The sequence below is a fragment of the Cyclopterus lumpus genome, chromosome 6 (genome assembly GCF_009769545.1).
Source record: "Cyclopterus lumpus isolate fCycLum1 chromosome 6, fCycLum1.pri, whole genome shotgun sequence".
In the NCBI taxonomy this organism is placed as follows: domain Eukaryota; kingdom Metazoa; phylum Chordata; class Actinopteri; order Perciformes; family Cyclopteridae; genus Cyclopterus; species Cyclopterus lumpus.
The window spans coordinates 21,089,923-21,117,892 of NC_046971.1; the positions used below are offsets into that span (position 1 = coordinate 21,089,923).

The following is a 27,970-nucleotide window of genomic DNA, read 5'->3' on the forward strand; positions in this document are numbered from 1 at the left end:
TTTACTTATAGATCAAGGGATATCATTGTAGCAATAGAGACAGAAAGAAAGAGCATGTTCAGTATTTCAGCTCGTTTCCTTTTTTCCCTGTTTTTTGTGTTGGCTTACTATCAATCACCTGCAGTGAACTCTCTGACAGGAAATAAGCTCTTTGATACGCGGCTTCTACGCTCTTAATTATCCATACTGTAGCCCCCGGAGACAAAATAAACAAGAGTAATTGAACGTAATCAGATTATATCGGTGCTTAATCTTTCAAGGTCGTGCAGCTGATCACAACTCGGAGCAGGTAATCGGCAGCTCGTTTCTTTTTGTGAGAATGTCCATGGCGGTGCTCGAGCAGAACCTGCTCCACTCAGCTGGAGAGGTCTTTTCATTAAACGTTACCTTGATTAGCTGCTCTTGGACACACACACACACACACACACACACACACACACACACACACACACACACCGACACAATTCGACATTGCCAATATAATAGAGCCTTAATGTAAGCTGATTAAGGCTTCAGCTAAGTGCTTCTGAAATGTTTAATTGTCAGGCGGAGCTGTTTTGAACATTTATCCGAATCCATCGCCTTCCAGTTTTGTGAATAGCTGAGCTACAATAAATTCAAACTACTTGGGTTTGTTCAGTTTGCCTCAACATAAGGGAGGTAAATGTTGAGAGAAACACATGTATTGTATTATATAGCATGTGTTGTCTTCCTTCAAACAGCTTCTAATAAAGGGGGCATTGTTACCCCGTCCTGCTGACTTTGTTGACTCTGTGTCGCTCTCGTTTGTTAACTTGAAGACAGAATTTTAACTGAAATATGACGATCTTTCACCGCTGATCGATTCTGCATGTTTTGCCATTTTCATGCCTTTTTGGTGCTCACTCTGTTTACAGCCAACAGGCATTTTCCACCTCTCTTGCTTGCCCACACACACACACACACACACACACACACACACACACACACACACACACACACACACACACACACACACACAGTGTGTGGGTGAGGGAGGTCTCTAGCCATGGTTGCAGGTATCTGGCAGGCTTTTCCACACATGACCTAGTAGTGATTTACTGTCTTCATTAGTGTGTGTGTGTGTGTGTGTGTGTGTGTGTGTGTGTGTGTGTGTGTGTGTGTGTGTGTGTGTGTGTGTGTGTGTGTGTGTGTGTGTGTGTGTGTGTGTGTGTGTGTGTGTGTGTGTGTGTGTGTGTGTGGGCGATACATTTGTGCTTTAGGGAGGGTTAGAGTTGGCTATTTGTGTGTCTTTTGTGTTGAAGTTGAGTGTGTTTTAGAAGTGTCAGTTTTTGGAATCAATAAAAAAAGAAATCTGGTTTCAGCCTCCCCTCCCCTCACTTTTCTATTATTTTCTACTGTGTATTCTGCTATTCTGGTCTCTTCGAGTCTGTTTGTTGTATTATTTCTATGACCACAGCGTGGTTCAGTTTGGCATGGCCTGGTATGGCTCAGTGTGAGAGAGAGAGAGAGAGAGAGAGAGAGAGAGAGAGAGAGAGAGAGAGAGAGAGAGAGAGAGAGAGAGAGAGAGAGAGAGAGAGAGAGAGAGAGAGAGAGAGAGAGAGAGAGAGAGAGAGAGAGAGAGAGAGAGAGAGAGAGAGAGAGAGAGAGAGAGAGAGAGAGAGAGAGAGAGAGAGAGAGAGAGAGAGAGAGAGAGAGAGAGAGAGAGAGAGAGAGAGAGAGAGAGAGAGAGAGAGAGAGAGAGAGAGAGGGAGGCTCGGTGGGGGTTGTAGCTACCCAGGGCAGGGGGCGAGGACAGACAGTCTGGACCAAGGTCACTCCTACTGTGTGTGTGTGTGTGTGTCCACTTGTCCACCCCAGTATACAGCTGAGGATGTGGCCAGCTTCCTTGGATGTTCTCTGTCTTTCTGTTGTTTTGTTGTTTGCATTATTTGAATATGTTTGTATCTGATGCAGCATAAGGACAAATGTGTTGTGATATGTGACACACGAGTAAGAGAAGAAACAAATTAAGAGTGACACCTCACGCCACATCTGTCTCAATGCTGAGAACTGTTCACTACTAACTTGATCACCTGCTGTGTACAGCTTCCTCCCCTGTGGCCTATTCTAATTTTTGTATAGAATTTGATATTTTAGTTTTAGACTTTTGGTTGGACAAAATAACATTGAGCACTGGGAAAAGTAATTCTGATTTAATTTAGTATTTTCTGACATTACAACAGTTTGTCACAATTCTAGAATATCGGCCTTTTCTCTCTCTCTCTCTCTGTCTCCCTCTCTCTCTCTGTTGGTTTCTCTTTTTTTTCTTTTTCTTGGTTTCTCCATAGCTCCCTGTCTCTCCCACTCTCTGACTCTCCATGTCTCTCTTTCTGTCTCTGTCTGTCTCTCTGTCTGTCCGTCTCTCTCTCTCTCTCTCTCTCTCTCTGGGTCCAGATGGGCAGTTTGCAGGTTAACTGGTACAGCTGGAGCTGCATTATTAGCATCCTGCTGTGAGCTCTTATTGGCTCTGCTCCTCTCCTCTTTCCTGCTCCCTCCTTCCCTCCTCTTTCTCTCTCAGGTTCAGACTTTGTGTTTTATAGTCAGAACGGACACAAAAGCCACCATTTTCAACAGTTGCAAAGTTCACATTTCTTACTTCTTGAATTCTTATTATATTCTCTAATTGAATTGTATTATTTGTTTATTTGGCTTTCATATAAGGCAATTTAGCTGAATTATCAGTCTGCAGTCGTGACTTAGATTTTATTTGAATTGTAAAATAAGTATAAAAAATAAAATACAACGAGGGTATATTTGGTAACATAACTACTTAAAGCTGTCAGTATGGAAACCTATTTTAGCTGCTTTATTACATGTGATTGCATATGACAACATGTGCTTTTGGGGTGGGGTTTACAGTTTGGTGAACAGAGAACTAAGTGCGTCTCTCAGGCTTTTGTGTGTGTGTGTGTGTGTGTGCGTGTGTGTGTGTGTGTGTGTGTGTGTGTGTGTGTGTGTGCATATGTGTGTGTGTGTGGGCCTTAATGTTGTTGTTGTGGAATGGAGATTGGCTTTTTAGTGGTATTTGGGAGATGCAGCGGGGAGAAGCCTGCTAGCTCCCTCTGACTCCTCCTGGGAGCACAGATTAAAGAAACACAAACCACACACACACACACCAATAAACCGCAGGAAAGGATTAGAAAGAGCTAGGCAAACACATACACAACTATCTGTTAGATTTAACATTAAAAACAAATGATTAGTGAATCCTAATCAACACAACCCACCTCTAATCTCCCTCCCTAACTTTCTCTGTTAATGTCTGTCCCCCATCTCCACTTGTCTCTGACACACACTATCTCTCTTTTAACACACTTAAAACATATGTCCCTTTAGAAAAAAACAGCAATGTAAACAACAGTTTATTCCAAAACAGAGTGATTTTGATTTAGCCTTTCAGAGAGATGGAGAGACAGTCAGGGGTGACCGTCTCTCTATCACCTTGACAACTAGATCAGAGCCGCGATTACGGTTGCCTTGGTGAATAGCCCTGGATACAGACATGCTTGCTAACCTGGATGGGCGGGTGATTTTGTGTGTGCGTGCTCTAATCTATCGCACGGTGGGCTCACAGGTTTCCTCAAAAAGCCTAAATCTGGCTTTTTAAAACTTTTCGTGCGTGTGCAACTTTTCCATCTATAAAGTAACATTTAAGTGCACGTTGAATATTCAGTCAGAAGAAAATCCATTCTACAAGTCACTCAAGTAGAATTTGACAATGGGTCTATGGGTTCAACTTCTATATTTAATTGTGAAAAGCGTTAAAATGGAAAATGAGTTCTAGTGTGTTCAATAAGCCGACATAAGATCATTTCACAACAATACCAGGGACTGAATGAAAAACACCTGCAGCATTAAATACCTGTAATCAATTATGGCATGCCCTGACCCACCATAAACACTTTTTATAACTCCTTGTGGATGTCGACTATAGTCTTAACCAGCATCAGCACACACACACACACACACACACACACACACACACACACATACATACCGTTGATGTGCATCCAGGGGGCTGTAGTTGTGTTTTACATATGTAAACAGATGGGGGAATGGAGGGACTGTGGAAAAAGCAGGATGAGGAGCGGAGGAGTTGAAAGGGATGAGAGAGAGAGAGAGAGAGAGAGAGACTTCAGTTTAAATGTTATCCCAGGGAGTGGCGAGCTTTTGTATGCGTGCGTTTGCCTGTCTGTCTTTGTGTGTGTGTGTATTGATGGTTTATTCACAGAGTGATTAGGCTTATTCCCTCCTGGCCACTTTCAAGCTTTCAATTAAGATTCTAAACACAAATATACTCTGCATTTATTACTCTCATCCCTGCTAACGAGCTAAAAAGGTGTGTGTATGTGCACGCACGTGTGTGTTACTAGCTTTCCGTGTGCTTATTGGAGGAATCGGTAATTCCCCATTTTCCTCTGAAACTCCTGAGCGATGATTCCAAGGCCAGAGCGATGATGTGTGCGCCTCTTCTGTTTGAATATTAATTAGAGTCTCATTACATGTGATAATACCAGACATACATGTCGGCCACTCTTTACTGTCAAGTGCTCTCCAGATGACACTGAGCATCCTGTGTTGGTGTGCGTTCCTCATCTTTATGAACAACAACTCTACGTGCGACCGAATGCACTTGAATGCGATGCTTCAGCATCCGCCTGCTGCTCCAGCCTTGCTCTGTATTTCCTTGCAGTTTGAATCATTCCAATCAGAGGCACCATGGCTTAATGATCGGTCATGTCAGTTGTGATGAATGTTTTACCGACAGATTTCATTATGATATAATAATCGAGGGTGTCACAATAAGCGCACAGCTTAACATCCAATCATCAAACAGTCAATTCAGACATAAATATAAGCTCTCAGACAACAGGAGAGTTTAAAACTTAAAACAATTAAACCCCAGCTGAACCGCACTATTACTACCCACTTATTTGGATATAAAAACCGAATACACTTGTAATGATCCGTTCTCCACTGCCTTTGTCAAGCAACAGTAGTGTGTGTGTGTGTGTGTGTGTGTGTGTGTGTGTGTGTGTGTGTGTGTGTGTGTGTGTGTGTGTGTGTGTGTGTGTGTGTGTGTGTGTGTGTGTGTGTGTGTGTGTGTGTCTGTGTGAGTCTGTGTGAGTCTGTGAGAGAGAGAGTGTGTGAGAGAGAAGGTTTTTGGCTTCTGCAGGACAGAGCGCTCCAGCTTCCCACTGTTATGTAATGTGACAGGGTAAATCCAAGCTGCTCCACACAGACACAGACTCTTTCCAAGACACACATGCACTTTTGCTCTCCACAAACATGCTCAATTTGTGCTTCCTTTCATTATACACACAAACTGGTTACCACCATATGCTGCCCTTGTCTGCCAATAGTATTACTGTTTGTGTGTGTAAGAGAGAGGGTGTTCACTGAAATTATTCATTCCAGGACATCTGAGGTGTGCAAACAAGAAATGTAGCCATTATTGGGAGAGCCTCCTTTCTGTTTTAAGCTCTATGAAGTCTGCTGCTGCACATCTTCTAGAACGTGTATTTGTTTGAGGCATTTACATCTATAAGATGTGTAGCATTTCACAGCTTTGCTGCCGCTGTCGCATCCCACGTACTTTTTAAAATGTTGTGCATTTTATTGTCTGTCTTTTACAAACCTTTCAGACCAGTACAGTGATTTATGTTAGACCTGCATCTGTAGTCTATTCACGAAAGGGCTCAATATGCGTTGTGTGACCTGTCACCAGCCTTCCGCCCGACCCGGCTTGCACACAGCTCTGATTCAGTGGACTGGCACCCCTGTGGGGTGGAGAATTTGTTATTGATGCTTAAACAACATGGATGTACCTGACGACCATATAGGATGTTACACAAAGAAATGGCGTGCAAGACACCAAGAAGCTAAAGTGAAACGGAAACTTTTATTTGTGCACTCGTTTTTTTTGTTCTGTGGAACAAAATCTGTCCGGAATTATAGTTGCAGCAGACGCGGTGACCACACAGATTAACCTCTGACGGCAGACTGAAAGGAATGGGTCAAAAGCAGGTCGGGGCATTTAATGAGATTCTTCTCTATGAAAGGACTAGAGCTCTACTTCCCATCTCCATTCAACTACGTGTAGAAAGCCTCTCTATAAAGCACATAAACAAATTATACAAAATATTAACAATTACCACACAGAGAGAGTGATAGGAAGAGAGAGGCAAAATGGAAGATGAGAGGAGGGAGGGAGAATGTGTGTGGGTGTTGGGTACTCGTGGGACCACAGCACTGCAGCATTCTTTGTGCGTGTGTGTGTGTGTGGGAGGGGGGAGGGAGGGTGAGTAAAGGTGGGGGCACTCTTGGGACCCCTCCAGCACTGCAGCAGGTTGTGTGTGTGTGTATTCTCCAGCCCCCACACTACCAATGGGTCAAGCTCACTCCTCCTCCCCCCACCCCCCTCCCCCCCCCGGTTGCCATGGAAACACACCTTGAGCGAGCCCCCCAGAGAGGTGCATACTCCTCCTCCTTCCGTCCACTGCTCTCTTCTTTGCTGCACTCCTTCTTTCTCCCAACGCCTCTGTTGCTCTCCCTCCGTCCATCCCGTCAACCCTCCCTCCACCCTTCTCTCTGCAGTCCTCCTCTCTCTTTCTCTCCTTCTTTCTCTCTTTCTCTTTCTCTTGCTACCTCTCCCTCGCCGTCCTCGCCATCAATCGCCTGGCTTGCTTTATGGCCTCATGTCACAAGGGACCAAACACACACACACTTTCTACTGCTCTTTCACACGCACATGCAAGCTCACATAGTTTGGAGGATGGAGGGGGTTGACATGAGCAGGGAAGGGCAGTAATGGGGGGTAGACACCCGAGGGACCCGCAACAGCCCATTCAGACACAGGGAGAGGAAGGAAGGGTGAGAGGTTGGGGCTTGTGGGGGGCCAGGCACCCAAAGGAGTAACCCAGCCAAGACTGAAAGTGTGTGTGTGCGTGTGTGCGTGTGTGTGTGTGTGTGTGTGTGTGTGTGTGTGTGTGTGTGTGTGTGTGTGTGTGTGTGTGTGTGTGTGTGTGTGTGTGTGTGTGTGTGTGTGTGTGTGTGTGTGTGTGTGTGTGTGTGTGTGTGTGTGTGTACATGCATGCAAACACCTCAGGGATCTGTCCCCCAACATAATCCAAGGAGCTCATTTATGTTGTACTGTATGTTGCAGGTCTGTGATGAGGACAGCGTGTGTGCGCGCGTTGTGCATGTGTTTTTGTGTGTATTGGTGTGACGAGGATGATGCCACCTGGTCCCTCTCCTCTGGTCAATTAGCAGAGAGAGAGCGAAGGAGGGGAACAAGAGAGAATGAGACTGAGGGGGAGCATGAGCAATAAGGTGTGTGTGTGTGACAGTATTGATAGTAGAATCCTTCCTGCCCTCCATTCACACATATTCCATCCTGTCCTCACAGAGTCTGTTTCCTCTTTTCCTCCAATATTGTCTCTTAGAGGTGAAACCTCATCAGTTATTCAACAGATGCACAGCAGCAACTCACCAATTCTGTGTGTGTGTGTGTGTGTGCGCACGTAGCAGCTGGAATTCTGGGGGCAGTTTATCTTTAATAAACAGTTTCTCATGCTCTCTTTCTCTGTCTGTCTCTCTCTGATATGTTGTTTGAATGGTGTAACTTTTTGTTCCACGCTGTGAACATGACAACACTACATGACATGTTCATAATTACAGGCAAGAATCTGATAAAGATGAGCACTTAGAAGTTGAGTGCTCTTCTGCCACGGTCAGGTAGACCTGTCTATCACGATAGCTAATTGTATTGCCTTGGTGTATAAAGCATAACAAGTTAATTTCTGTTACATATGTAAAACAAACTCAGAGTCCTAACCTTCACCCCCCCCCCTCACTCTCTCTCACACATCCCTCTCTCCCCTGTGTTCTCTGTCCCAGCATAGGCCTCCCAGGGCTGTGTGTGTGTGTGTGTGTGTGCGTGCGCGTATGCTGGTGGATCAAATGCACTCTGTGAGACAAAGCGTAACTGCAGGATGCTCTACGACTCTGTCATCTCACTATGGGTCTCACACACACACACACACACACACACACTCAAACGGACTGGGTCTCAGAGGGGGACAGCATACCGAGACCGTGGTCCCCACACACACACTGATCAAAACAATGTATTTGTCAGAAAAGAGAACTCTTTCATGGGACACAAACGCACACACACAGAGGCGTTGGAGGCCTCTCCCCATGCCCTTTTTCTGGACAGCCCAATTATCTCTCTGCACCTCACTGTTTTCCCTTCAATTTTTTTTCTCTCTCTCTCTCTCTTTGTCTCTGTCTTCCTCTTTCCCTCTCTCTCTGTACTTTTTGTATCTGTTGCCACTTTCTTCATTCACACAATAATTGATTGACTGTTAATTCGCTTTCAGGCTGACACAGTCATTGATGTCGTCTAGGAAGGGGAAAAAATAAAAAATATTGTTTCATATTGTTCGCTTTGGTTTCAGAGATATCTCTAGATATGCATAGATGTAGACAATGACCAACATGTCTGACTTCCCAATGAGGTAATTATGAGATATGTATGAGTAAAGCATCCTGGTTACATTAGTGTGATTGCAAACATTGCTGGAGTTGTGTTGTGTGGATGCTCCAGTTTAATTTGCTTTAATAGAAGACAGTCATCACCACATTAGATTAAATTAGATAAGATTATACTTTACTTTACTTTATTCATCCCCAGGGGGAAATTTCTTGACACAGCAGCAAAACATTTTTTACAAATATACAATACACACACACACAATATACAATACAAACATCTCTATACATGCCAGATATGTGCAGTTTGGGATTGTCCGTAATTGCACCTAGAACACCCACAGTAACCGCAGTGGTCTGATGCAGTATGTGTTAGCATGTCTCCGTTTAAAATCAGAAACTAAGGGTAATAGGCCCATCGCTGTGGACATGTAAAGGTAGATGATCTTTGACCGCCTCCTCTGATCCTGGTGGCGTGGGAGAGTGCGAGGCAACTTCTGAAGAGAGCGTTACCCCTACTGAGGGCAAAGAGCTTTAAATGTGCCTTCTACAGAGGTGCCCAACACACATGTAAACATACAAACACTGAGACAAAACTTTCTTATTCTCACTCTGTCTGCGCCTTTTCTCTTTCTCTCAAGATGAGGAATACTTGCATGATAATTAAAATATGAAACATGACAATTAATTAAACTAGTAATGCTGCACCCCCCCATCTCTCTGTGTCTCACTCCATGTGACACTCTCCTGTTGTTTCAATCTCCTACACAACCTAGCAGCCTTTGAGGTGTGTGTGTGTGTGTGTGTGTGTGTGTGTGGGGGGGGGGGGGGGGTGTTTGGGGACCGGGACCATGGAGCATACCATCTCATCCATATAAACCCATGTGGCTCACACACGCACACACACACTGCCCCACAGCTATTGAGACGGGATTAGGGCACCCTTGTGTCGGCCATGGAGGCAAAGAGAGATAGTAATCTATGTGTGTGTGTGTGTGTATAAATCAGTATGGGTGTCATGGATGTATGATTGAAGACATTATTAACCCCACAATCCCCTGCAGCTGTAGTTCTGCCGACTATTTGAATGTGTGTGTGCCTGAAAAGTGGAAAAAGTCACTGACCGTGTTCTTGTAATTTGTCCATGTGTATCTTTGAGCTACTGTGTAATGCATGTTTCTGTGTGTTAGTTAATGTGTGTGAAGACACCATCTGATGTCTCCAGGTCATACAGGTGTGTGTGTGTGTGTGTGTGTGTGTCTGTCTGTCTGGGGTATTGGTCCTGTATGGTGATAAGGACAACTAGCCGGAGATCGGATCGTGTGTGTGTGTGTTTACGATGCCCATTTTTCATCTGGCCTTTCACCATGGGTGCTGTGATGTCATTGACACCTTCTTAAAATAGACAAAGACACACACAAACATTGGTATAAATGTAGGTGAGAATAACCAGGAAAGATGGCTGCTTGGGGACAGTCTCTTGTGTGTTTGTAAACTCAGTCATGTACTATATACACCATCTCAGTTCATACAAATGGATCAGTGTGAACTCCATCTGAATAAGTAGTACGATTGTGGCAAGTGTATCCACCGTGAATGTCTGATAAGAGCATCGGTATATGGACAGAGAGACGTGGCAGTAAGGAGAGATTCAGAGACGTAAGCACAGTCTATGCGAGGAGAGGTAACATGGGGTGAGGCGTTTGAATCGGAGCCCACACAAATTAATCAGCAAGTGATGGACCAAGAGGGGCGTTAAGGTGACATGGAGGGAGGAATGGGCATAGTGAGGGATGGATGAGTGACTGCAGTGGGCGAAGGCAGATAACGAGGACAGAGGGAGGGAAGGAAGGATGGCCATAGGAAGGGTAGATCATCTACAGCCCCGGTGGGGAGGACAGGCAATTACCAGCTGGGGCAGATATGGCACTGGGATGTGTGTGTGTGAGTGTTCTGGGGGGGTGTACAAGGGAGAAGGAAACAGGAAAGCAGAGCATGCTGCAAGGGACAATTTAACCGAACCTTAAAATCATAGTTTTTTCAAATTTAAATGAAAATGTTTGCCAAAGGTGTGATATTATTTTATTTGTTTGCTGTTTAATATAGCTTATTTTACACTAATGCAATCTGTGAAACAAGTGGCACTGCTTAAATTATGTGTATTTGATTCTAGTTAGTTAGTAATAGACTGATTGAATCATGACTTCTATTAATAATCCAGTTATGGTTTACACCTGCATTTCCTCTTATCTGTGTCTACCGGTTTTCCTGTTTTACCTGTGTGATTTATTTTTTCTTCGGTATATTTTATGCTACAGTTTGACGGCATCTGACCGTTTCGGTACATCGACCTGAGCATTAATATGACATATTAATATTCTAAAATGATGTCATATGTTCCTGTTTTCGTGTTGCCTAACCTAACCTACACATGCGTGTCTGTCTCCTATTTGCAGAGGAGGGCATCAATCACGAATGCAAGCTGTGTAACCAGATGTTTGATTCACCTGCCAAGCTGCTTTGCCACCTGATAGAGCACAGCTTTGAAGGCATGGGAGGTACCTTCAAGTGTCCCGTCTGCTTCACAGGTGAGAGACAGACACACACACACACACACACACACACACACACACACACACACACACACACACTTACTTTCACTGTCAAGGACAGTAGCACAGAAAACCACTGCTCACTTGTGTCCTAATGCGTTGCATTTGAAAAAGGAGAAACATGTAGGCTCTGCACACATGAGCATAACAACAAGTTGAAATTGACAATCTACGCAGCAGGGACAAACACTCTAGTATAACCTAAGAAACTATTAATAATACAAATAAGAATAAGGGATAAATATCATTCAGCATTTTCTTTCATTCCTGTGGCCGATTGCTCAGAAATCCTTTAAAGGGAAACCGATGCACAAAAGACCTTCGAAGCCGAAGTAAGAACAAATAGTTGAAGGTGCATCCGCTCCATCTCTAAACAAGATTTTAAAATAGCGGCACACTTATCTAATGCTGCCGGCCGTGTGAGGGAAGATAGACGGGACCCACATCAAGCTAAACTCAACATTCAGTCAATGTCCAGCTAGTGTGCAACCTGGAGAACTAAATAACCAACGTTGTGCGTTTTTCTATTCTATTATTCCTTATAGTCTTTTCCTCCTCCAGACCAGTTTGCTTTTCTTGTCTTTTATTCATTGCGAGAGTGATAACCGGTATCACAAGCGCGAGTTGAAGCAAACAAACGGTGTCCATGGCCCTCTACAGCTGTAAAATCTCTGTCAATGCAGTAAAGGCCTTGACAATTTCCTTAAGCAACGTAATGTTTTCTATGCAGCATCCAAGTAAGTCAATCAACTAAGGAGAAATTACACCGGCCACACTACCCTTATGTGTGTATCTCTTTTACAGCACTGTATATCACCAGTAAAATACACACGACTATAGGCAGTCGTACCATAATCATAGGTGAATATTGTAGAACTGTTTTGCTTTTGTGTTTTATTTGCGCTGTATGTAGATGAATATGAAGCCCAAAGTGTTTTAACCAGCCAGGCTGGTATGTTCCTTATTAAAGCCGACTACCTCACACATTCTCTGAACAACAAACTGTTCACGTATTGTCACTTATTTTAGTAAAAAAAACTAATACATATGTGCCATATAAGTTCATTATTGCAGTTGGGAGCAAGGCTTGCACTTCAATCAGCTCCAGTACTTGTTGTGGCACAGTGAAGCTCTCCCATGGTTACTGCATCATGATGCATAGACTACATGGGGTTGTTGTCGGTTAACAGTGAGATCATGTGAGGAACATTCATCGTTTTCTAACATTTCAAACTGTGGGAGTAATATTCCAGCAGGGGGCTGCTGCTAAAGAAGTAGACACAAGAATCTCCATGTGCAAAAGTTCATGCAATATTACCTCCAAACATGCCACTTATGAAGTACCTTGTGTCTCTGAAATCCACTGGAGGACCCAAAAAAAATGCTGGATGACCAAATTAGGCTTGTGGTTCGTTCGGTGTATTTTACCAGAAACTAAGGCCTGCACCTTCCCTCCCTCCCTCCCATCTCTCTCTCTCTCTCTCTCTCTCTCTCTGCCCTCCCTCTTTCTCCCCTTCACTGCATTCCCCCTCCCTCAGCTGTTGAGTTTGTCTTGTGTTGTGTGCCTCTCTCCCCCCCTCCCCCAGGTACACAGCAACGCTTTAAACTTTAACTCTATTCCTTGGTGGCTTATGAATTAGTAAGATGGGCACCACTCCTATGGGGAGGCTTAATAATTCAACACATACACACTTGCAGTGAAAACCAAAAGTTTACTGAAACAAAGGGGGGGGAAGAAAGAGAGAAAAGTGTATGAGACAACACTGAAGCGGAAGTTAAAAAAAAAGAGGAGATAATTTATTGATAAATATCACAAGGTCTGCTGAGGATAGCTCTTCTTTCTTCTCTCCTTCTTTCTCGTGCGCTCACTCTTTTCCAGGCAGCCATTCATTTGCTTTAGTTGTGCACGTTTGTGGGTTTATTTGCACTGTAGACTCTGCTGCCATTTGCTTCCTCCTCTGCTGGTACAGTATAGTAGATGGTGCCGCACTGATCATGCAGTCTTCAACGGTCCGCTTGTAAACAGTGAATCAGTCGATTGGATCTTAAGACATAGCTGGCTGGGTTGCACTTAATCCTGATCAGTAACACAAAGCTCTCTATCCCAACGCCTCTAATTATCTTTTACTCACAGACCCAGGTTGATTTTCTCCAAAGCTGGCGCCTAACCATTCCAAAAAGTTCAATGACAATGCAAATCAACAGGCAAATATTGTGACAGCCAATCCAATTTGAAACCATTGTAAGTTATATCACCTTGAGTTTGACAGCGTGTACGAGTGGCGAGTACAGGGGCGATGCAGCTGTTACTCTGCCAAGCATTGGCCTGTGGACTAATACACACAGTGTAACGTGTTGACGTCTGTGTGTTCCTTTCCCAGTGTTTGTGCAGGCCAACAAGCTCCAGCAGCACATTTTTGCCGTCCACGGCCAGGAAGACAAGATCTACGACTGTTCCCAGTGTCCGCAGAAGTTCTTCTTTCAGACAGAACTACAGGTATGTGCCCATCACTCTGACCCTGTGTTGGCATTGACCTGACTGTGTGTGTGTGTGTGTGTGTGTGTGTGTGTGTGTGTGTGTGTGTGTGTGTGTGTGTGTGTGTGTGTGTGTGTGTGTGTGTGTGTGTGTGTGTGTGTGTGTGTGTGTGTGTGTGTGTGTGTGTGTGTGTGTGTGTGTGTGTGTGTGTGTGTGTGTGTGTGTGAGAGAGTGAGATGTGTTCTTCGTTGCTGATCTCACGCTGTAGTAAGTAGTCTGTGTGTCCAAGGAGACTCACTGTGTTTGGGAACGTGTTATTAATAAAATATGTCCCTCCTTCCACACCTCCCAGCTACTGTCCATCATTTTACAGAATCCCTCTATGTCCTGTTCATCTGTGTTACTCCCTCTGCCCTCTTTCCGTTCCCCTGTCCCCCTCTTTCCATCTCTCCTCATGAGGTCTGAGCAGGGTTCTGGCAAGCCTCATGCCATTAGGGTGCAGACACATTTGTGTGTGTGCGTGAGAAAGAGAAGAGAGGATATAATAAGTCACCCAAGAGTAGGTCCTGGGCCAGCTGTGGCCAGGTCTGTGATGATGTAAAACTTCCTGCCCTCCTCCATTTCTTCTCCCCCTCGTCTCTTGTATCCCTTTGGCACCAGACTAGCGACCTGAAAAGTCTGTAGGTCAAATGCCAGCGCCGTTAAAGGTGTAACCTGTGAACTTTCCTCATGCTGCTGCATTGACCAGAGGCGTTGTTCTGGAGGATTGTGTGAAAGCTGGCAGTTTATAGAAATGTAATCGCTTGCGTTGAAGGAATGTATTGGAACTGTCATTAGCCAAGTACTGAGAGTACCACCAATGATACGTTTAACATTTTTACTAAATTAATAATTGATGAACAACAATAAACGGAACTAAAATCAAACGAGCTACAGTCTATCTTTAAGTGGAGTCTGCCGAAGCACCTCAACCATCGTGGTGTTTGAGAGGCAGAACTAATTGTGCTTGGTGTAATGCTTTAGGGTTGAACCTGCATACACCACAGTCTGTGAATACAAGAGATGCTCATCGGACAGCATTCCTCTGATACACGCTGAAGGTGACCTGCTTATGTTTCTTACCCTCACACGTCTGCTCCTAGCCTCTACCTATTCCCTCCCGCTGCTATCACCCTGGCCACTGTGCACCCTATGCTGGCCAGCCTGAGCAGCAGAACGAATGAAACGGAGCCGAGAGAAAATCACATGTCTGACATGTTTGATAACATTTTCTGTATACAATGAGTCAAGTATGCCTATATTGGATAACACAATCGGACAGTGGAGACATACATCCGATTATTGATATGAATACGATACGATATGAAGTTACATTCAATACACACATACGCTTTCCTACCACAGCAGCCAGTAATGTTAATGCCTTGTGAATGGTTCACACCATAATATGTGCTGTGTTTGATGGTAAAGAAAGTCAGAAAAAGACCAAAATAAAACCTATGTAAGAACTTCTACCAGGGATTATTTGAGTTTACAAAACCCTGCGCCACACACACACACACACACACACACACACACAAAGTGGCAGTGATGTAGGGCTGGAGGTGGTGGGCATATGGCTGGCCAGTCCATTTAACAGCAGGGTGACTGCTCGACCCTGTCGGTTAATGTCCACACACAGACACCACTCACACCTCACACACTCCCACTCACCTGTGCACACACACACACACACACACACACACACACAGACACACACACACACACACACACACACACACACACACACACACACACACACACACACACACATACACACCTCCACTCCTCTTTTACACAACACTCCATCCCAGATGACTCCTCTCCTGTTGTCTGACCAGGTCGCAACATCTTTATGGACTGATGAATTGTTGGATTGTAATCATCAGTTGGATAAATCTGTTGTTGCGTTTAGATAAAAAAGAAACGTGACTACATTTCTCACACTGCAGACCTAAATACCTGTTGCTTTGGTCTGCTTTTATTTACACAGTAGTAATAATAATTATAATAACTTTTTTATATAGCACTTTTCACACAAGAGCCGTAGCACAAAGTGTTTTCCAAAAAAAACACATTCAATCAAGGCCAGATTGACATTAAAAAGACAGTCAATGCTAAAGTATATACGTGCAATTTAAAACAGAGATAATTAAGACTAATACATATTGGATTAATAGTAATTAGAATGCCATTACAATGCCATTACATGTTGTTCCCCCTTTAAACTCACAATGGTGATTCATCTGTCAATACTAATCAGTTATCTTTCTACTGTTGGCTATGCCTTACATCAAGCTTGTGTGAGTTAAAACATTTAACAGCTTGATATAGCTTGACATGACAACAGAGAGTTATTCACCTCCCATATAAACTGAGCTGAGTTTAGTCGCGTCGGATGAGTTTAATTCTGTTGTTTTCATTCCAGCTCGAGCTCAGTTCAACTTATTTTCTCCCCCAGCTCCTTGTACGTCTTCCTCTTTGGCTGCTGCATTCTGGCTATATCCATCTTGTTACACTTTGTGTGTGTGTGTGTGTGTGTGTGTGTGTGTGTGTGTGTGTGTGTGTGTGTGTGTGTGTGTGTGTGTGTGTGTGTGTGTGTGTGTGTGTGTGTGTGTGTGTGTGTGTGTGTGTGTGTGTGTGTGTGTGTGTGTGCGTGTGTGCGTGTGTGCGTGCGTGCGTGCGTGCGTGCGCGCGCGTGTGAAAACTTGGAGCCCGACCTGCCACAGCTCCATTGCCCCATGGGAGGGCTCTCTAAGTGGGCTAGACAGAAAGGCTGACTGGGGGAGATGGAGAGCTCCAACCATGGAGGTTAATGCCACTGCTAGCTGTTATTGTGTGTGCGTGTCTCTGTGTGTGCGTGCGTGCTTGTGCCACAGAAAGTGGAATGGGGTAATTTGTGTGTGCTTTAATGAGGTACCGACGGATGAAGAAGGCCGGTTGGCCAGCGAGGAAAAGGCTTTGGCCTCTTTCAACCCCTCAGAGGGGACGTATGATGTCAAGCTCTCTCTCTCTCTCCCCCCCTCACACACACACCCAAGGGTAACTGCTGCATGAACACGGCGCTGCATCATCCTCCCTCCTTCCTCTTTGCACTCTCTCGCTCCCTCTGTCCGTCTCCGTCGCTCGCTCTGCATACAACCCTGCAGACCTTTGCTTTCTCTCTGCCGCTCTCTCAATCGCTTGCTTTCGCCTCTCTGTCCACCTCTCGCCATGCTTACCGCAACTTCCACTCTCTCTCCTCCTGTCTCTCTCCCTCCTCTCCTTTCTGTCGTTCTCCATCTCTGACTCCCCCGTCTGTCCCAAAAGAACCAGCCCCTATGCATATTTTAGCCCCTCTCCTCTCTTCCTCTCTTCTGTGCCTCTCCCCAGTGCCCCATAAATAGTGCAGACGTAAGCTGGTAAATAAGAGATGTTTTGGTGTGTGTGTGTGTGTGTGTGTGTGTGTGTAAATAAGAAATGCCGTGGCCCTGATCAGTAAGGTCCTTCTGGATATCGCTCTCTCTTTACTCCCAGACTCCCAAACACACAGGACTTTCCTCATTCTCTCTGTTTTAATATTCTTTTTCTCGATTGGCATGACTGTCGAAACTGCTTTTGTATCGGTGATTTTTTTTTAAATGTCAGTTTTTGCCACCACCAGCAAACAATTGTTTTTGCATTCATACAATATTTTAAGTATAATCAAGAGTCTAACCACTTCCCAAATATCCTTGGCGTGTACTTTTGTTTGTTATGGTCTTTGGCGACTGTGCATCCCTCTTGTTGAAGTTTGAAACTGTCATCCAGCTGCAGCTCTGACTCTCTCCCATGTTACATTCCCTGACAGACTTTTTGATCTTCACATTCGTTTTAAGCCTCCAGGGGGTGCTGTACTGCAGCTTCTGCCCTCAATGCCTCCTCCACTCCCTCGCTCCATCCATCACTCTTCAGTACTCCTCCCCAACCATCCCCTTTTTTTTGTCCCCTGCCTGTTGTGCGACAACATTTCCTTTAGCACTAGTGAATATTTAAACACCGCTGGATGGGTGGACTGCTGGTCAGATGTATAAATGGATGGATGGATGTGAGGGACCCTTTCGTTTGTTTGTGTGTTGATTCCCTCCTCCGAATATTCCGCCGCTCCCCGTGTCCCAGCGGTTTTGAATATTTGAGCGTTGTGCGTGCACACAACCACAGAGACGAGCAGGGTTCTGTTCCCTCGTAGACGCACTCAAAAGAGCATGTAGCGTACACAACAGGATGGATGGAAAACTGGGAAAGGAAGGAGCCGGCATACAGAGCTGAATGGACAAATCAACAGACTGACAGGAAGACATGCAGTACTGTATACAGCATTTTATTCAGCACAGTTGGACCACTTCCCAACATGGGCGCGACTATATCAGTGACATGTTATTCATTTGTATGCAACCAGTTTGGGGCATCTTCTCAGCAGCTTCTGCATGTTTCCTATACCTCGAAAAGGAAACATTTCAAGTTTTCCCTTCAGAGCCAAAGTAATGAATACAATCGTTATAGTTAATGCACAGCAGAGAATAGCTTGTCAGACTATTTAGTACCTGCGGTTGAGATCAGGGCAGAGTGTGTGCGTGAAATGAGCTGTGTTGAGCAGTCTGTCTGTGAATAATGTTGTCTTTGTCTGAATCTCACTGTCTCCCTCTAACTGAATTATGGAAAGGTGGTGTGTGTGTGTGTGTGTGTGTGTGTGTGTGTGTGTGTGTGTGTGTGTGTGTGTGTGAGTGTGTGAGTGTGTGAGTGTGTGAGTGTGTGAGTGAGTGAGTGAGTGAGTGAGTTCCCTGTGGCGTTTCAGGGGTGCGTACTCAGCCGCCCCGCTCTCTGTGTTATTAGAATGGGGACCTGGGACACACACACACACACACACACTCTTGCCTCCCTGAATCCCTGGGCTTGAAGGTATTTGCAGCAGGGGAAGGAGAGACGGAAACAAAAGGAGATTCGAAGAGAGTGGTCGAGAGACAACGCCGTACCTGATTCAACAACTACTTCTCCCAAAGTACCACGGCTATTTCAAGTTTTTGTCTCTCTAACTATTTTACAGATCATTATCGAAACAACAATAATTTCTGAAGTAGAAGTGTAACTAAAAACTAGAGGCATCAAGAATAGTGTGTCATTTAATCTAACTGTCCTCCATCTCGGCGGACTTGGCTCCCTCTGACCACCTGAGGAAATATTGCATACAAATTGTGTCCGCGGCTGTTCACACTGCAGAGGTTTTTGTAGTTTTCTTTGCTCCACACTGTGAATGCAAAGCTCATTTTATTCATGCCGGATTTAAACAGAGGAAAGAAAATGTCAATGTGGGAGCAGTTAATCATCTGGAAAGATTGTCTTTGTACACACGCGTGTACACGTGTGCGTGTTTGCGTTTCTGCTTTGAGGGCATACGCAGTGGTTCTCAGTGAGGGGGGCCAAAGAGAAAAAAACAGAATAAAGAATCAGTCCAAATAAGTTACTTATGCTTTGATATAAAGCGGAGGAACAAACAGACGGATGCAGAGAGACAAAGACAGGCAGAGCGAGATAAACGGGTCGGGATGGATACAAAGAAATAACACTGAGCCAGCACCTGGAGGGTTTCTAACAGCTTGGACCATGTTCCTGTCATTTGGTTTGTGTGTGTGTGTGTGTGTGTGTGTGTGTGTGACAGGTGAACAGAGGCGATGTGTCACAGAACAGGACAGACTCTGCGTGGCGCGTTGTTCTATCAGCTCTGCCAAAATGCACTCGTACCGATACGTACGCGGCACACACAAAAACACGCGACATGTCATCACATCAACAGCTGGAAAAAGTCCATCATTGTTTGTTTGGCTGTATGATAATGCACGTTGGCCTATCTGTGTCAACAATTGGTTTGTACATTTTCTATTCTTCTCCTCTGACTTATGAGTTTATCTCGCTTTATTTGCACATCTGGGTACTCTGGGGCTCTATTTCATTCATGATTTTGAGGTACGTCGTTAGAAACATAACAAGTATTAGTTAGAGATGGAATTCGTCTATAAATGTGTCACAAATGTAAAGTTATATTTGTGTTAGTATATATTTGTGTTAGTATATATTTTCTCACAGTTGCACAGTTATAGCACATTAATCATCAAGTATTATATATAATATAGTGAAAGCTATCATAAGTCTTTTTACAGGGCCCAAATAGACATTAATTTTACTATTACACAAGACTAAAAAGAACTGCATATATTAACAATTGACAAGCTGGAAGTTGGAACCAGATCATATTTGGCATTATTTTCCTCAGGAAGAATATAAAAGATTATTGGATTATCAAAATAGTTGTAGCTCGATATATTGACTTATTGTTTCAGCTCTGTTTATGGCTTTCAATCAAAAATGCAAAGCAAATATTTCAGTTTTGTTTTAGAACATAATCTTTTAAGAAAATAAATGTACTGCTGTGAAGTAAAAGTGTATTGATCTTCCAATAAATGCTGCTTATATTATATTGTAATAACCAGGCATACTCGTGCACACACACACTGCACTGTATCTCTGCTTGTCCTTTCTGCATTCATCCCCTTCAATTCCTCACTTCACTCCACATATCTAGCCAACCCGTTCTTCTTTCTTTCCTTCACTCGTCTGTCTTCATATTGATGCGCTCTTTGTTTTCCATTCTGCCGGTTTAGGGTGCATGGTAATCCAATAAAAGAAAAAGAAGCTTGCTCCCTCGGGACTGGTATTGGGCGTGTGCAGTAATATGACAGTGACACGGAAAGCCGGCACGCTCTGCTGAACTGTGTGTGTGTGTGTGTGTGTGTGTGTGTGTGTGTGTGTGTGTGTGTGTGTGTGTGTGTGTGTGTGTGTGTGTGTGTGTGTGTGTGTGTGTGTGTGTGTGTGTGTGTGTGTGTGTGTGTGTGTGTGTTGGGTGGATCATGTCTTTGTATTTATTTGGACATCTGTAACCTTTAAATGCATCTTTCATTTATGTCTGCTTGACATTTTGCATTGCTTTGTGTGTGTGTGTGTGTGTCATGTGACGCTCAGGAATGATCGGTAATTTGTGCTGGAGGTGAGGTCACTTCCTATATTGTGTAACGGCTTCGCGGTGAATCTGATGCAGATCCTTTGTGTCCTTCATGCTGCGAGTGTATTTTGGTTGTGTTTACTGGTCCAAACCTGGCTGTTTGGGCCAGGAGCAACAGGAGAGGGGAAGTCCCCCGGGAGAAAAGAAAGGGAGGGGGCCCTCCAAACAGGAAATGGTCAGAGAGGTCACCCTGGGTGCGGTGATGGAGGCGAGTCGGGATCATCGTGACTAAGTTTTTGATGGACCATTTGAAAGTATGCGTTAGATTTACAATAGGAGGAAGAGCGACAGAGGGATGATGAGGGGCGATGGGGCCAAAGACAATGGGAGGGGAGCAGGGAATACGTGTCGGCGGGATGGTGAAGGCAGGGGGTGCGTTGATTTTCTATCTGCTTCCGAGGCAGCATCCTGTCCTGAACGGGAAGGGCTAAAGACTAGCCAGGGAGCAGAGGAAGAGGGCTAAGACAGTCCATCTGCTACTCCCAGACACACACACACACACACACACACACACAGACATAGACACGCTCATTCTGCTGGAAGAGTGTCAACTCTGAGCTATAAATACACTGAACCCAAAGAAGACCACAAGGCGACGAAGGTGATTTTTCATTTGGTGTTAAAAACAAGTGTGGAGATGGGGCACGCGTACACACACGTACTCGCAGCATTTGGACTGCTTCCAATTACCCCCACACACACACATTTGACACAAATTCACCTACTGACAGACTCGCTGATAGGTAGCACACACACACACACACGCAGGGCATTGTTCCAACAGCAATTCTTCCTCTTCCTGTGTCAAGATACCTGGCACCTCCATTTTTAAAGTCTAGTTGTTATCGTGACAGAACAAGCCAACTGTTTGTGTCACAGAGAGAAAGTTATTTCCTGCTGGCCGGGCCCCCGAACGAGGTCATCGCCACGCGTGTCTGTGGTCGAAGTCTGACCGCTCTCATTCTCATCTGATGTTTTCAAGATGGGTGTTCTCAGTTCAGTCCAGATACCTGTGTGTTTCTGCTGTACACATGAAGCTGACCAGGCTTGATGCGCTCATGTATGTGAGCACATGCTACGTGAGCACATGCTACAGGCAACAGCGGTGCCCCACCACCCCTCTGAAACACAGCCAGCAGCATCACAATGCCGTAGATAGCAGAGAGGAGCAGGACAAGGCAGATTACATGTTCTCTTATCTCTATCTCTTGGTGTCTTCGTTTGCACCCTTCTTCCTTTCGACATGAAATACACTATTGTGTATTCTTGTCTTTGCAAATTCTTTATTGGCATTGTGTGTGTGTGCATCCATGTGCTCTTAGCTGCGAGTGCAAGTCGGTGAATGCATTCCTGTGTGTGTGTGCGCGTGTGCGTGTGTGTGTGTCAGGCGGTTTTGTGCGTGGGTAATGCGACAGGGCCATATTTCCCCTGAGCCCAGGGCTCTGCAGGCTTTAGCCTCACTCTCTCTAAGCAGTTTAGGAAAAACAATGACAGGCCTCGGTATTGACTGGTCTGGGCTGTTCCTACTACAGCACACACACCCTCTGCTAGTAAAAGAACAGTCGAAATATCGCGGAATAAAGGCCAAACTAGGGTTCCTGTTCATATTTATTTAATTTAGGCTATTCAGGAGGTTTTCTTTACAAAACAACGTAATCCACGTCGACTACCCTGAACTAGAAGAGACCGTTCTCACAGAAAGAAAAATGATAAAGCAGAATCCAAAACATATAATATAATATATAGCATGCAGCTATACATCAAGCTCATACTCATACTCTTCCCTCCCGCCACTTTTGAATAACAAGCCTTTCGGTTGTTGTTTGCTCTTAATGCAAATTCCTTCCCACTTACTTCACCTGTTTCACATTAAAACACTTCCAGGAGGTCGAGGGAAATTATCTCCTTTGCTTTGCTGGAAGGCTTTTATTGTGAAATTTCTGCAGGTGTGGCGTGTCATTAAATGCAGCTTTTCCTGAGAATTGGCAGCACTAATCAACGGCCTAGAATCACAGTAAACACTATTAATAAAAAACAGTCTACTCCTTCTCCTCCTACTTCACTCCTCCTCCTGTCACCCATTTTTTTTTTCCTCTCTCAAATATATCAATTACTCTGCTATAGAGCAGATGTCACACTGTGACACACAAACACACACACTTCTCATCGATTGCCGTGCTCCATAATCGATACCAGGCTCCCCACAACATAGTCAATGAAGAGAAGTAACTAGAAGGTGTGTGTGCGTGTGTGTGTGTGTGTGTCATATGAAGTGTGTAGCATGGCTGTCACACATCCGTCCATTACATTCCTCTCTCATCTCAATCTCTTTCTCCCTCTCTCTCTCTTCTCCTCTGGGCTATTTCCAGCAGTCCACTGCAGCGCTGCAAGCGCCTCCAGGGAGTGACCGTGGCCTCCCTCCTTCCTTCCATCCCTCCTTCCTCTTCCTCTGTCCCTTCTTTCCATCCCTCACTCCATCTACAAATCAATACGGCAGCAGCAGAACCCAAAGAACCTGAGGGAAAACACACACACACTCCCCTCTTCTCTTTAGTTATTTCCTTCCTTCTTCCCTTTTTCCTTGTTGAAATCCTTTTACTGCTGGGCCACTCTTTCTCTCCATTCACATGTCTAATGCCTATGACCTCGATGTTAGAGGTCATACATGAGACAACGGTACATGACAAAAGCCAGACATGGATGTGCAGGAAACGGGACAGATGCACTGGACGAAATTGTGCCCTCTCCTCTTGTGTTCAACATGACCACATAAAGAGGAATGAGCCTGACCTCTTCTGGCGATGAGAGGAAATGCAGCCATTTGGAGCGGAGAGGCTGAGGCTGGGAGGAAGCAATAGGGTGAGAGGCAGCAGAGAGAGAGGATGTTTTTATCATAATGGGGTCAGTGGCTCCCAATGAGATCTGCTGAGAGGCCTCCACACACACACACACACACACACACAAACAAACACGTATACAGAAACAAACACTTGTTTTTCACTGTCTCATTTGCGCAAACATTTCTGTGTGTGTGTGTGTGTGTGTGTGTGTGTGTGTGTGTGTGTGTGTGTGTGTGTGTGTGTGTGTGTGTGTGTGTGTGTGTGTGTGTGTGTGTGTGTGTGTGTGTGTGTGTGTGTGTGTGTGTGTGTGTGTGTGTGTGTGTGTGTAACATTAATACCCTTTGCTTTCCTCTGGACGCAATAGCTTGGCCTCTAAAGCCTTGTTCTCTCTCTCTCACACACACACACACACACACACTTGCACACCACAGGGCTCAACGAAACATGCACAGCAAGATAAGGGCCATAGAATGACAAATAAGTGTTTATCAACCCCAAACCACATATAATCCTTCACATTTCTATCCCCATCCACCCCTCCTCGCCTCTCTGTTCTGTTCATCCCCCTATTCCCTCCTCTTTTTTTCTATTCTCCCATCCACTGTTCTTTTTTTTCTGTAGTGGGGCCTATCTGTGAGAGAGAGCGATTAATCTGAGAAAGCTGCTTTTAGTGATGGTGGGAGGGGGGTACTGCGTTGATTGGGAAGATCTCACTGGGAATTGTGTGTGTGTGTGTGTGTGTGTGTGTGAAGAAGAAGAAGGGATGATAGGGAAGGATTTCAGAGGGAATTTGTGTGTGTGTGTGAGAGAGAGGGAGAGAGAGAACGTTTCATGGGGAGAAAGCTGAATAGTCTGGGGAAAATGGGGAGAGAGGAGGAGGTAAACATCCATGTGGAAATTTCGCTTCCACACACACACACACAGACAAATTCCCAGAGAAATCTTTCCAATCATCTCCCTATCTCCAGCGAGCACACACGTGCACAGACAGTATCTCCCCAGCTTTAGATGTGATCCTAGCCAAGTTCCAAACCAGCAAATCCAGATTATCACAAGTTCAGTTCCCCGTTGTAGCTGATATGGAACAGCCACAGAGGAGTGTGTGTGTGTGTGTGTGTGTGTGTGTGTGTGTGTGTGTGTGTGTGTGTGTGTGTGTGTGTGTGTGTGTGTGTGTGTGTGTGTGTGTGTGTGTGTGTGTGTGTGTGTGTGTGTGTGTGTGTGTGTGTGTGTGCGCGTGCGAGAGAGAGAGACACACGTCTGTACAGGCTTGTTAGCGTGTAATGAAGTTTAACATGTTATTAGTTGGATGTGTGTATAGTATGGTGTGTACTTGACCGTTTTGATGCCCACCTCAGTTATGTACACATACACATCCATCCTGAATCGCAGTTCCTCCACTTTTTTTTAGCCAGCATTTCTTTTATGCATCGGTCTCCCCTTGTGCTCTTGCTGCTTTTTTTGTTTTTTTTCCGTAACTTTTTTTGTTGTATTGTGATTATGTATTGATGTGTAGTGCGCTGATGCCTTTGGAGAGATGTGAGTGTAGGCGTCTCCGGTCTCTGTAAAATATTAATCACAATATCAAAAGACGCAAAGGGTTTCACAGATCTGAATAAACAAATCAAGGCTCTGGGTTCCCACAGATAAGAAATAAAACCAAAACAGAACAAACACGATATGAACTGTAATTGTTTAGTCCGGACCAAAGCCAGGTGCTGCTTCCATGAGACGACGAGGCGCCTTGTTCGGGTCGGTCAATACGTGCACAAATATAAGTGCGAGTGTCTCGGTGTTCTGAATGCATGGTGAATTTCAGAATGTTCAAATGGGCCACAAGCTGTGTTTCTATTTCCCCTTATTTCTCTAAATAATTTTGCGCGAGCACGCACAAGCGCATGCTTTGCCTCGTCTGGTTCTTCCTCTACATTCTCCTTCTCGTCCTCCGTCAGACTACGACTAAGGCGAGGAGGCCTCGCTGCCTGTACGCTTGTGTTTCTGTTCTCCGTTCTATTATGGGGTGGGGGTGCGAGTGGAAAGCACTACACTCACGTAGCCCATTATTTCTCTCATCATGTGTTCTCACGTTTTGTCCCTCTCCCTCTCTCCCTGCAGAACCACACACTGAGTCAGCACGCGCAGTGAGACCGAGGCCCGGCAGGATCTCTCGACTGAGCCGGGGCCCCCGACCCGGAGCCGGCAGGGGACTCCCATCTCCACATCACAGCCAATCAAAGTGTCATTTGCTACTCACATGTAAAACTCTAACGATCGCACCACTGGGCGCGGCTATTAGGAGCAGCGGGGGAAAGGAATATTAATGGGGTATGCTATTAAATAAAGAAAGGAAAAAGTGGGTGAGGGAAGCGTTAAGAGCTAGATGAAGGAAAGAGAGGAGTGAGAAAAGGTATTGTACGTGCAGTATTTTTTATTGTCCCTGCCAACCCCCCTCCCCCCTCATCCCTCCCACCAGCTTCTTCTTCCTCCCCTTCTCCTTTCCTCTCCTCCCATCCATCACTCCCCGGGTCAGGCATTTTATTTTTTTTAACAAATAGAAAAGGAAAAAAAGCAAGAAAACACCCTTTGTTTCGGGATTTTTTTTATAGATCGTAGGAAAAAGGCTTCCCTTTCTCGTCCCCTCAGTTGCTTATTGTATTTAACTTCATAGGTGCCAATTTCTTTGAGTTTTCTTTCTATGCGCTTATTTTGTTTTCATTTTTGTACCTTTCATTTCCCGCCGTAAGTAGGAACTTGTGCTGTGTTGTGATTGTTTGTTTGCCAGTCGTAATATTCCTGAGTCCCCCCCCCCCCCCCCCCCAACTCTCCTTTTTATGATTATTGTTATATATTTTTTTTTCTTTTTTGTAATTACTATCAAAAAAATGTATCATCAAACAAAATAAAGTGCAGAAAACCATAAAGATGTTTCTTTTTTGGGGGGATTGGGTTTTCCAGTCTCTATGGGGCCTATAATGGTTATTGTAAAAATTAATATCATCGATTTCAGTGCGTCTGGTCAATGACTGCTTTTTAAATGTGAATCAACCAGATTGCAATAATCTAGTACAGACAAAAAAAGATAAAACAAATAAATAAATGACAAATAAAGAATTCCTGTGTGATGTGTATTAATTCAAAAGAACTAAATGTGTGAGCTTCCATGCATACGGTGTCATCAGTAACTAATATCTCTAATATTCAAGTGCAATACTTATGCTTAATAGGGTGATTCAGAGACGTGATGGTCAACATTAAGAATGAACATCCAGAAGTTTAGTGCAGATTTATTTTGTACATTGCATGCACAAAGGGAGTTCCCAGTGCTTTAGATAATGCATCCAAAATATTTCAAGATATTGTAGCTATGTGCTTCCCGACATGGCCCTTCAAATGGGTCACAAGATGACAACTGGAATAGGAAAGAAGAGAAAACATATTTCTGCTACCTTTTGTTTTTTGGGACTGTTCACCCTTACAAGGGTTAAGTGGGGGAAATTATTGTTTTATGTCTGTCTGTTTAAGAAAGCTCGAGCCACATTCACATGTGCATCTAAGAAACAATGCACGCACACACCTCGTCATTCCTTCCAAAAAATGGCCGCGTGTGTGGGTTTATTTTCCGTGACCTAAAACAGCTTCCCGGGTAAAAACGGCGTGACGTTTCCACTCGATTGTTCGTGGTTTCCGGTGATTCCTGCATGCAGAATGTCCCGACAGTCACACACATCAGACTTCCTTCTTTGATGTGTTGCAAGTCTGAATGAGAACACATCACACACTCCAGCACAGTGGAAGTCTTCACGTCCACTCTGTTTAGTGCAAATGTCACTGCAGTCCAAGAGAAATCAGGGAGATTGTTTCGATGGCATCACGGTGACGGCTCAATTTCAGAATCCCCTTAAAGGTGAAACCGCGAAATCGTAAGCTTGGAGTGCACGAATACTGTCGAGGTGAAAAGGTAACATGGTGACCCACACTGTAAAACCAACTTCTCCCGTCTCTATTGCCACAAAGCACAGACGGTCATTATACCCGGGGACCACATTCACAAAGATAACTGGCATTGATCACACTTTTCCACAATCATCGGCACGTATCTATGTAATGTAATGTAATGTAATGTATCTGATGATAAAAAGACACACAATGCTTGTTTGTGATTTTTAGTCGAGTGCTTGCGTCCTCAATTTCACTCCTGTCGGTAAGAGGTCAAATAACTTTTAAAAAACTAAAAGAAAACAATATAATAATGAGACTCGGCAACACGGTCCTGCGCAGGTCGTCAAGTATTACGCCTTAAAGTATTTAGTTAGAAACCAAATGACAAATTGAATATTTGACCTTAAAGCTGCAGTGAATAAAAGAGGATCACCAAATGATTACCAATCACCCAGACGTCTGTACCGATTCTGTCTAG

At 44.6% G+C, this 27,970-nt stretch overlaps 1 protein-coding gene across 2 annotated transcripts in view; it reads left to right on the forward strand.

Annotated features, from left to right (window-relative positions):
* Positions 1–26,664, forward strand: part of znf423 (zinc finger protein 423) — a 131,036-nt gene extending 104,372 nt beyond the window's left edge. Inside the window, exons 19-21 of one of the 2 annotated variants that reach the window (XM_034534868.1) lie at positions 10,974–11,105; positions 13,511–13,626; positions 25,669–26,664. In XM_034534868.1, the coding sequence (XP_034390759.1) occupies positions 10,974–11,105; positions 13,511–13,626; positions 25,669–25,698 (278 nt within the window). In that variant the 3' untranslated portion in view covers positions 25,699–26,664. The remainder of the gene's footprint in view (positions 1–10,973; positions 11,106–13,510; positions 13,627–25,668) is intronic. The other variant, XM_034534869.1, reaches the window with a different exon arrangement.
* The last annotated feature ends 1,306 nt before the right edge of the window (positions 26,665–27,970 follow it).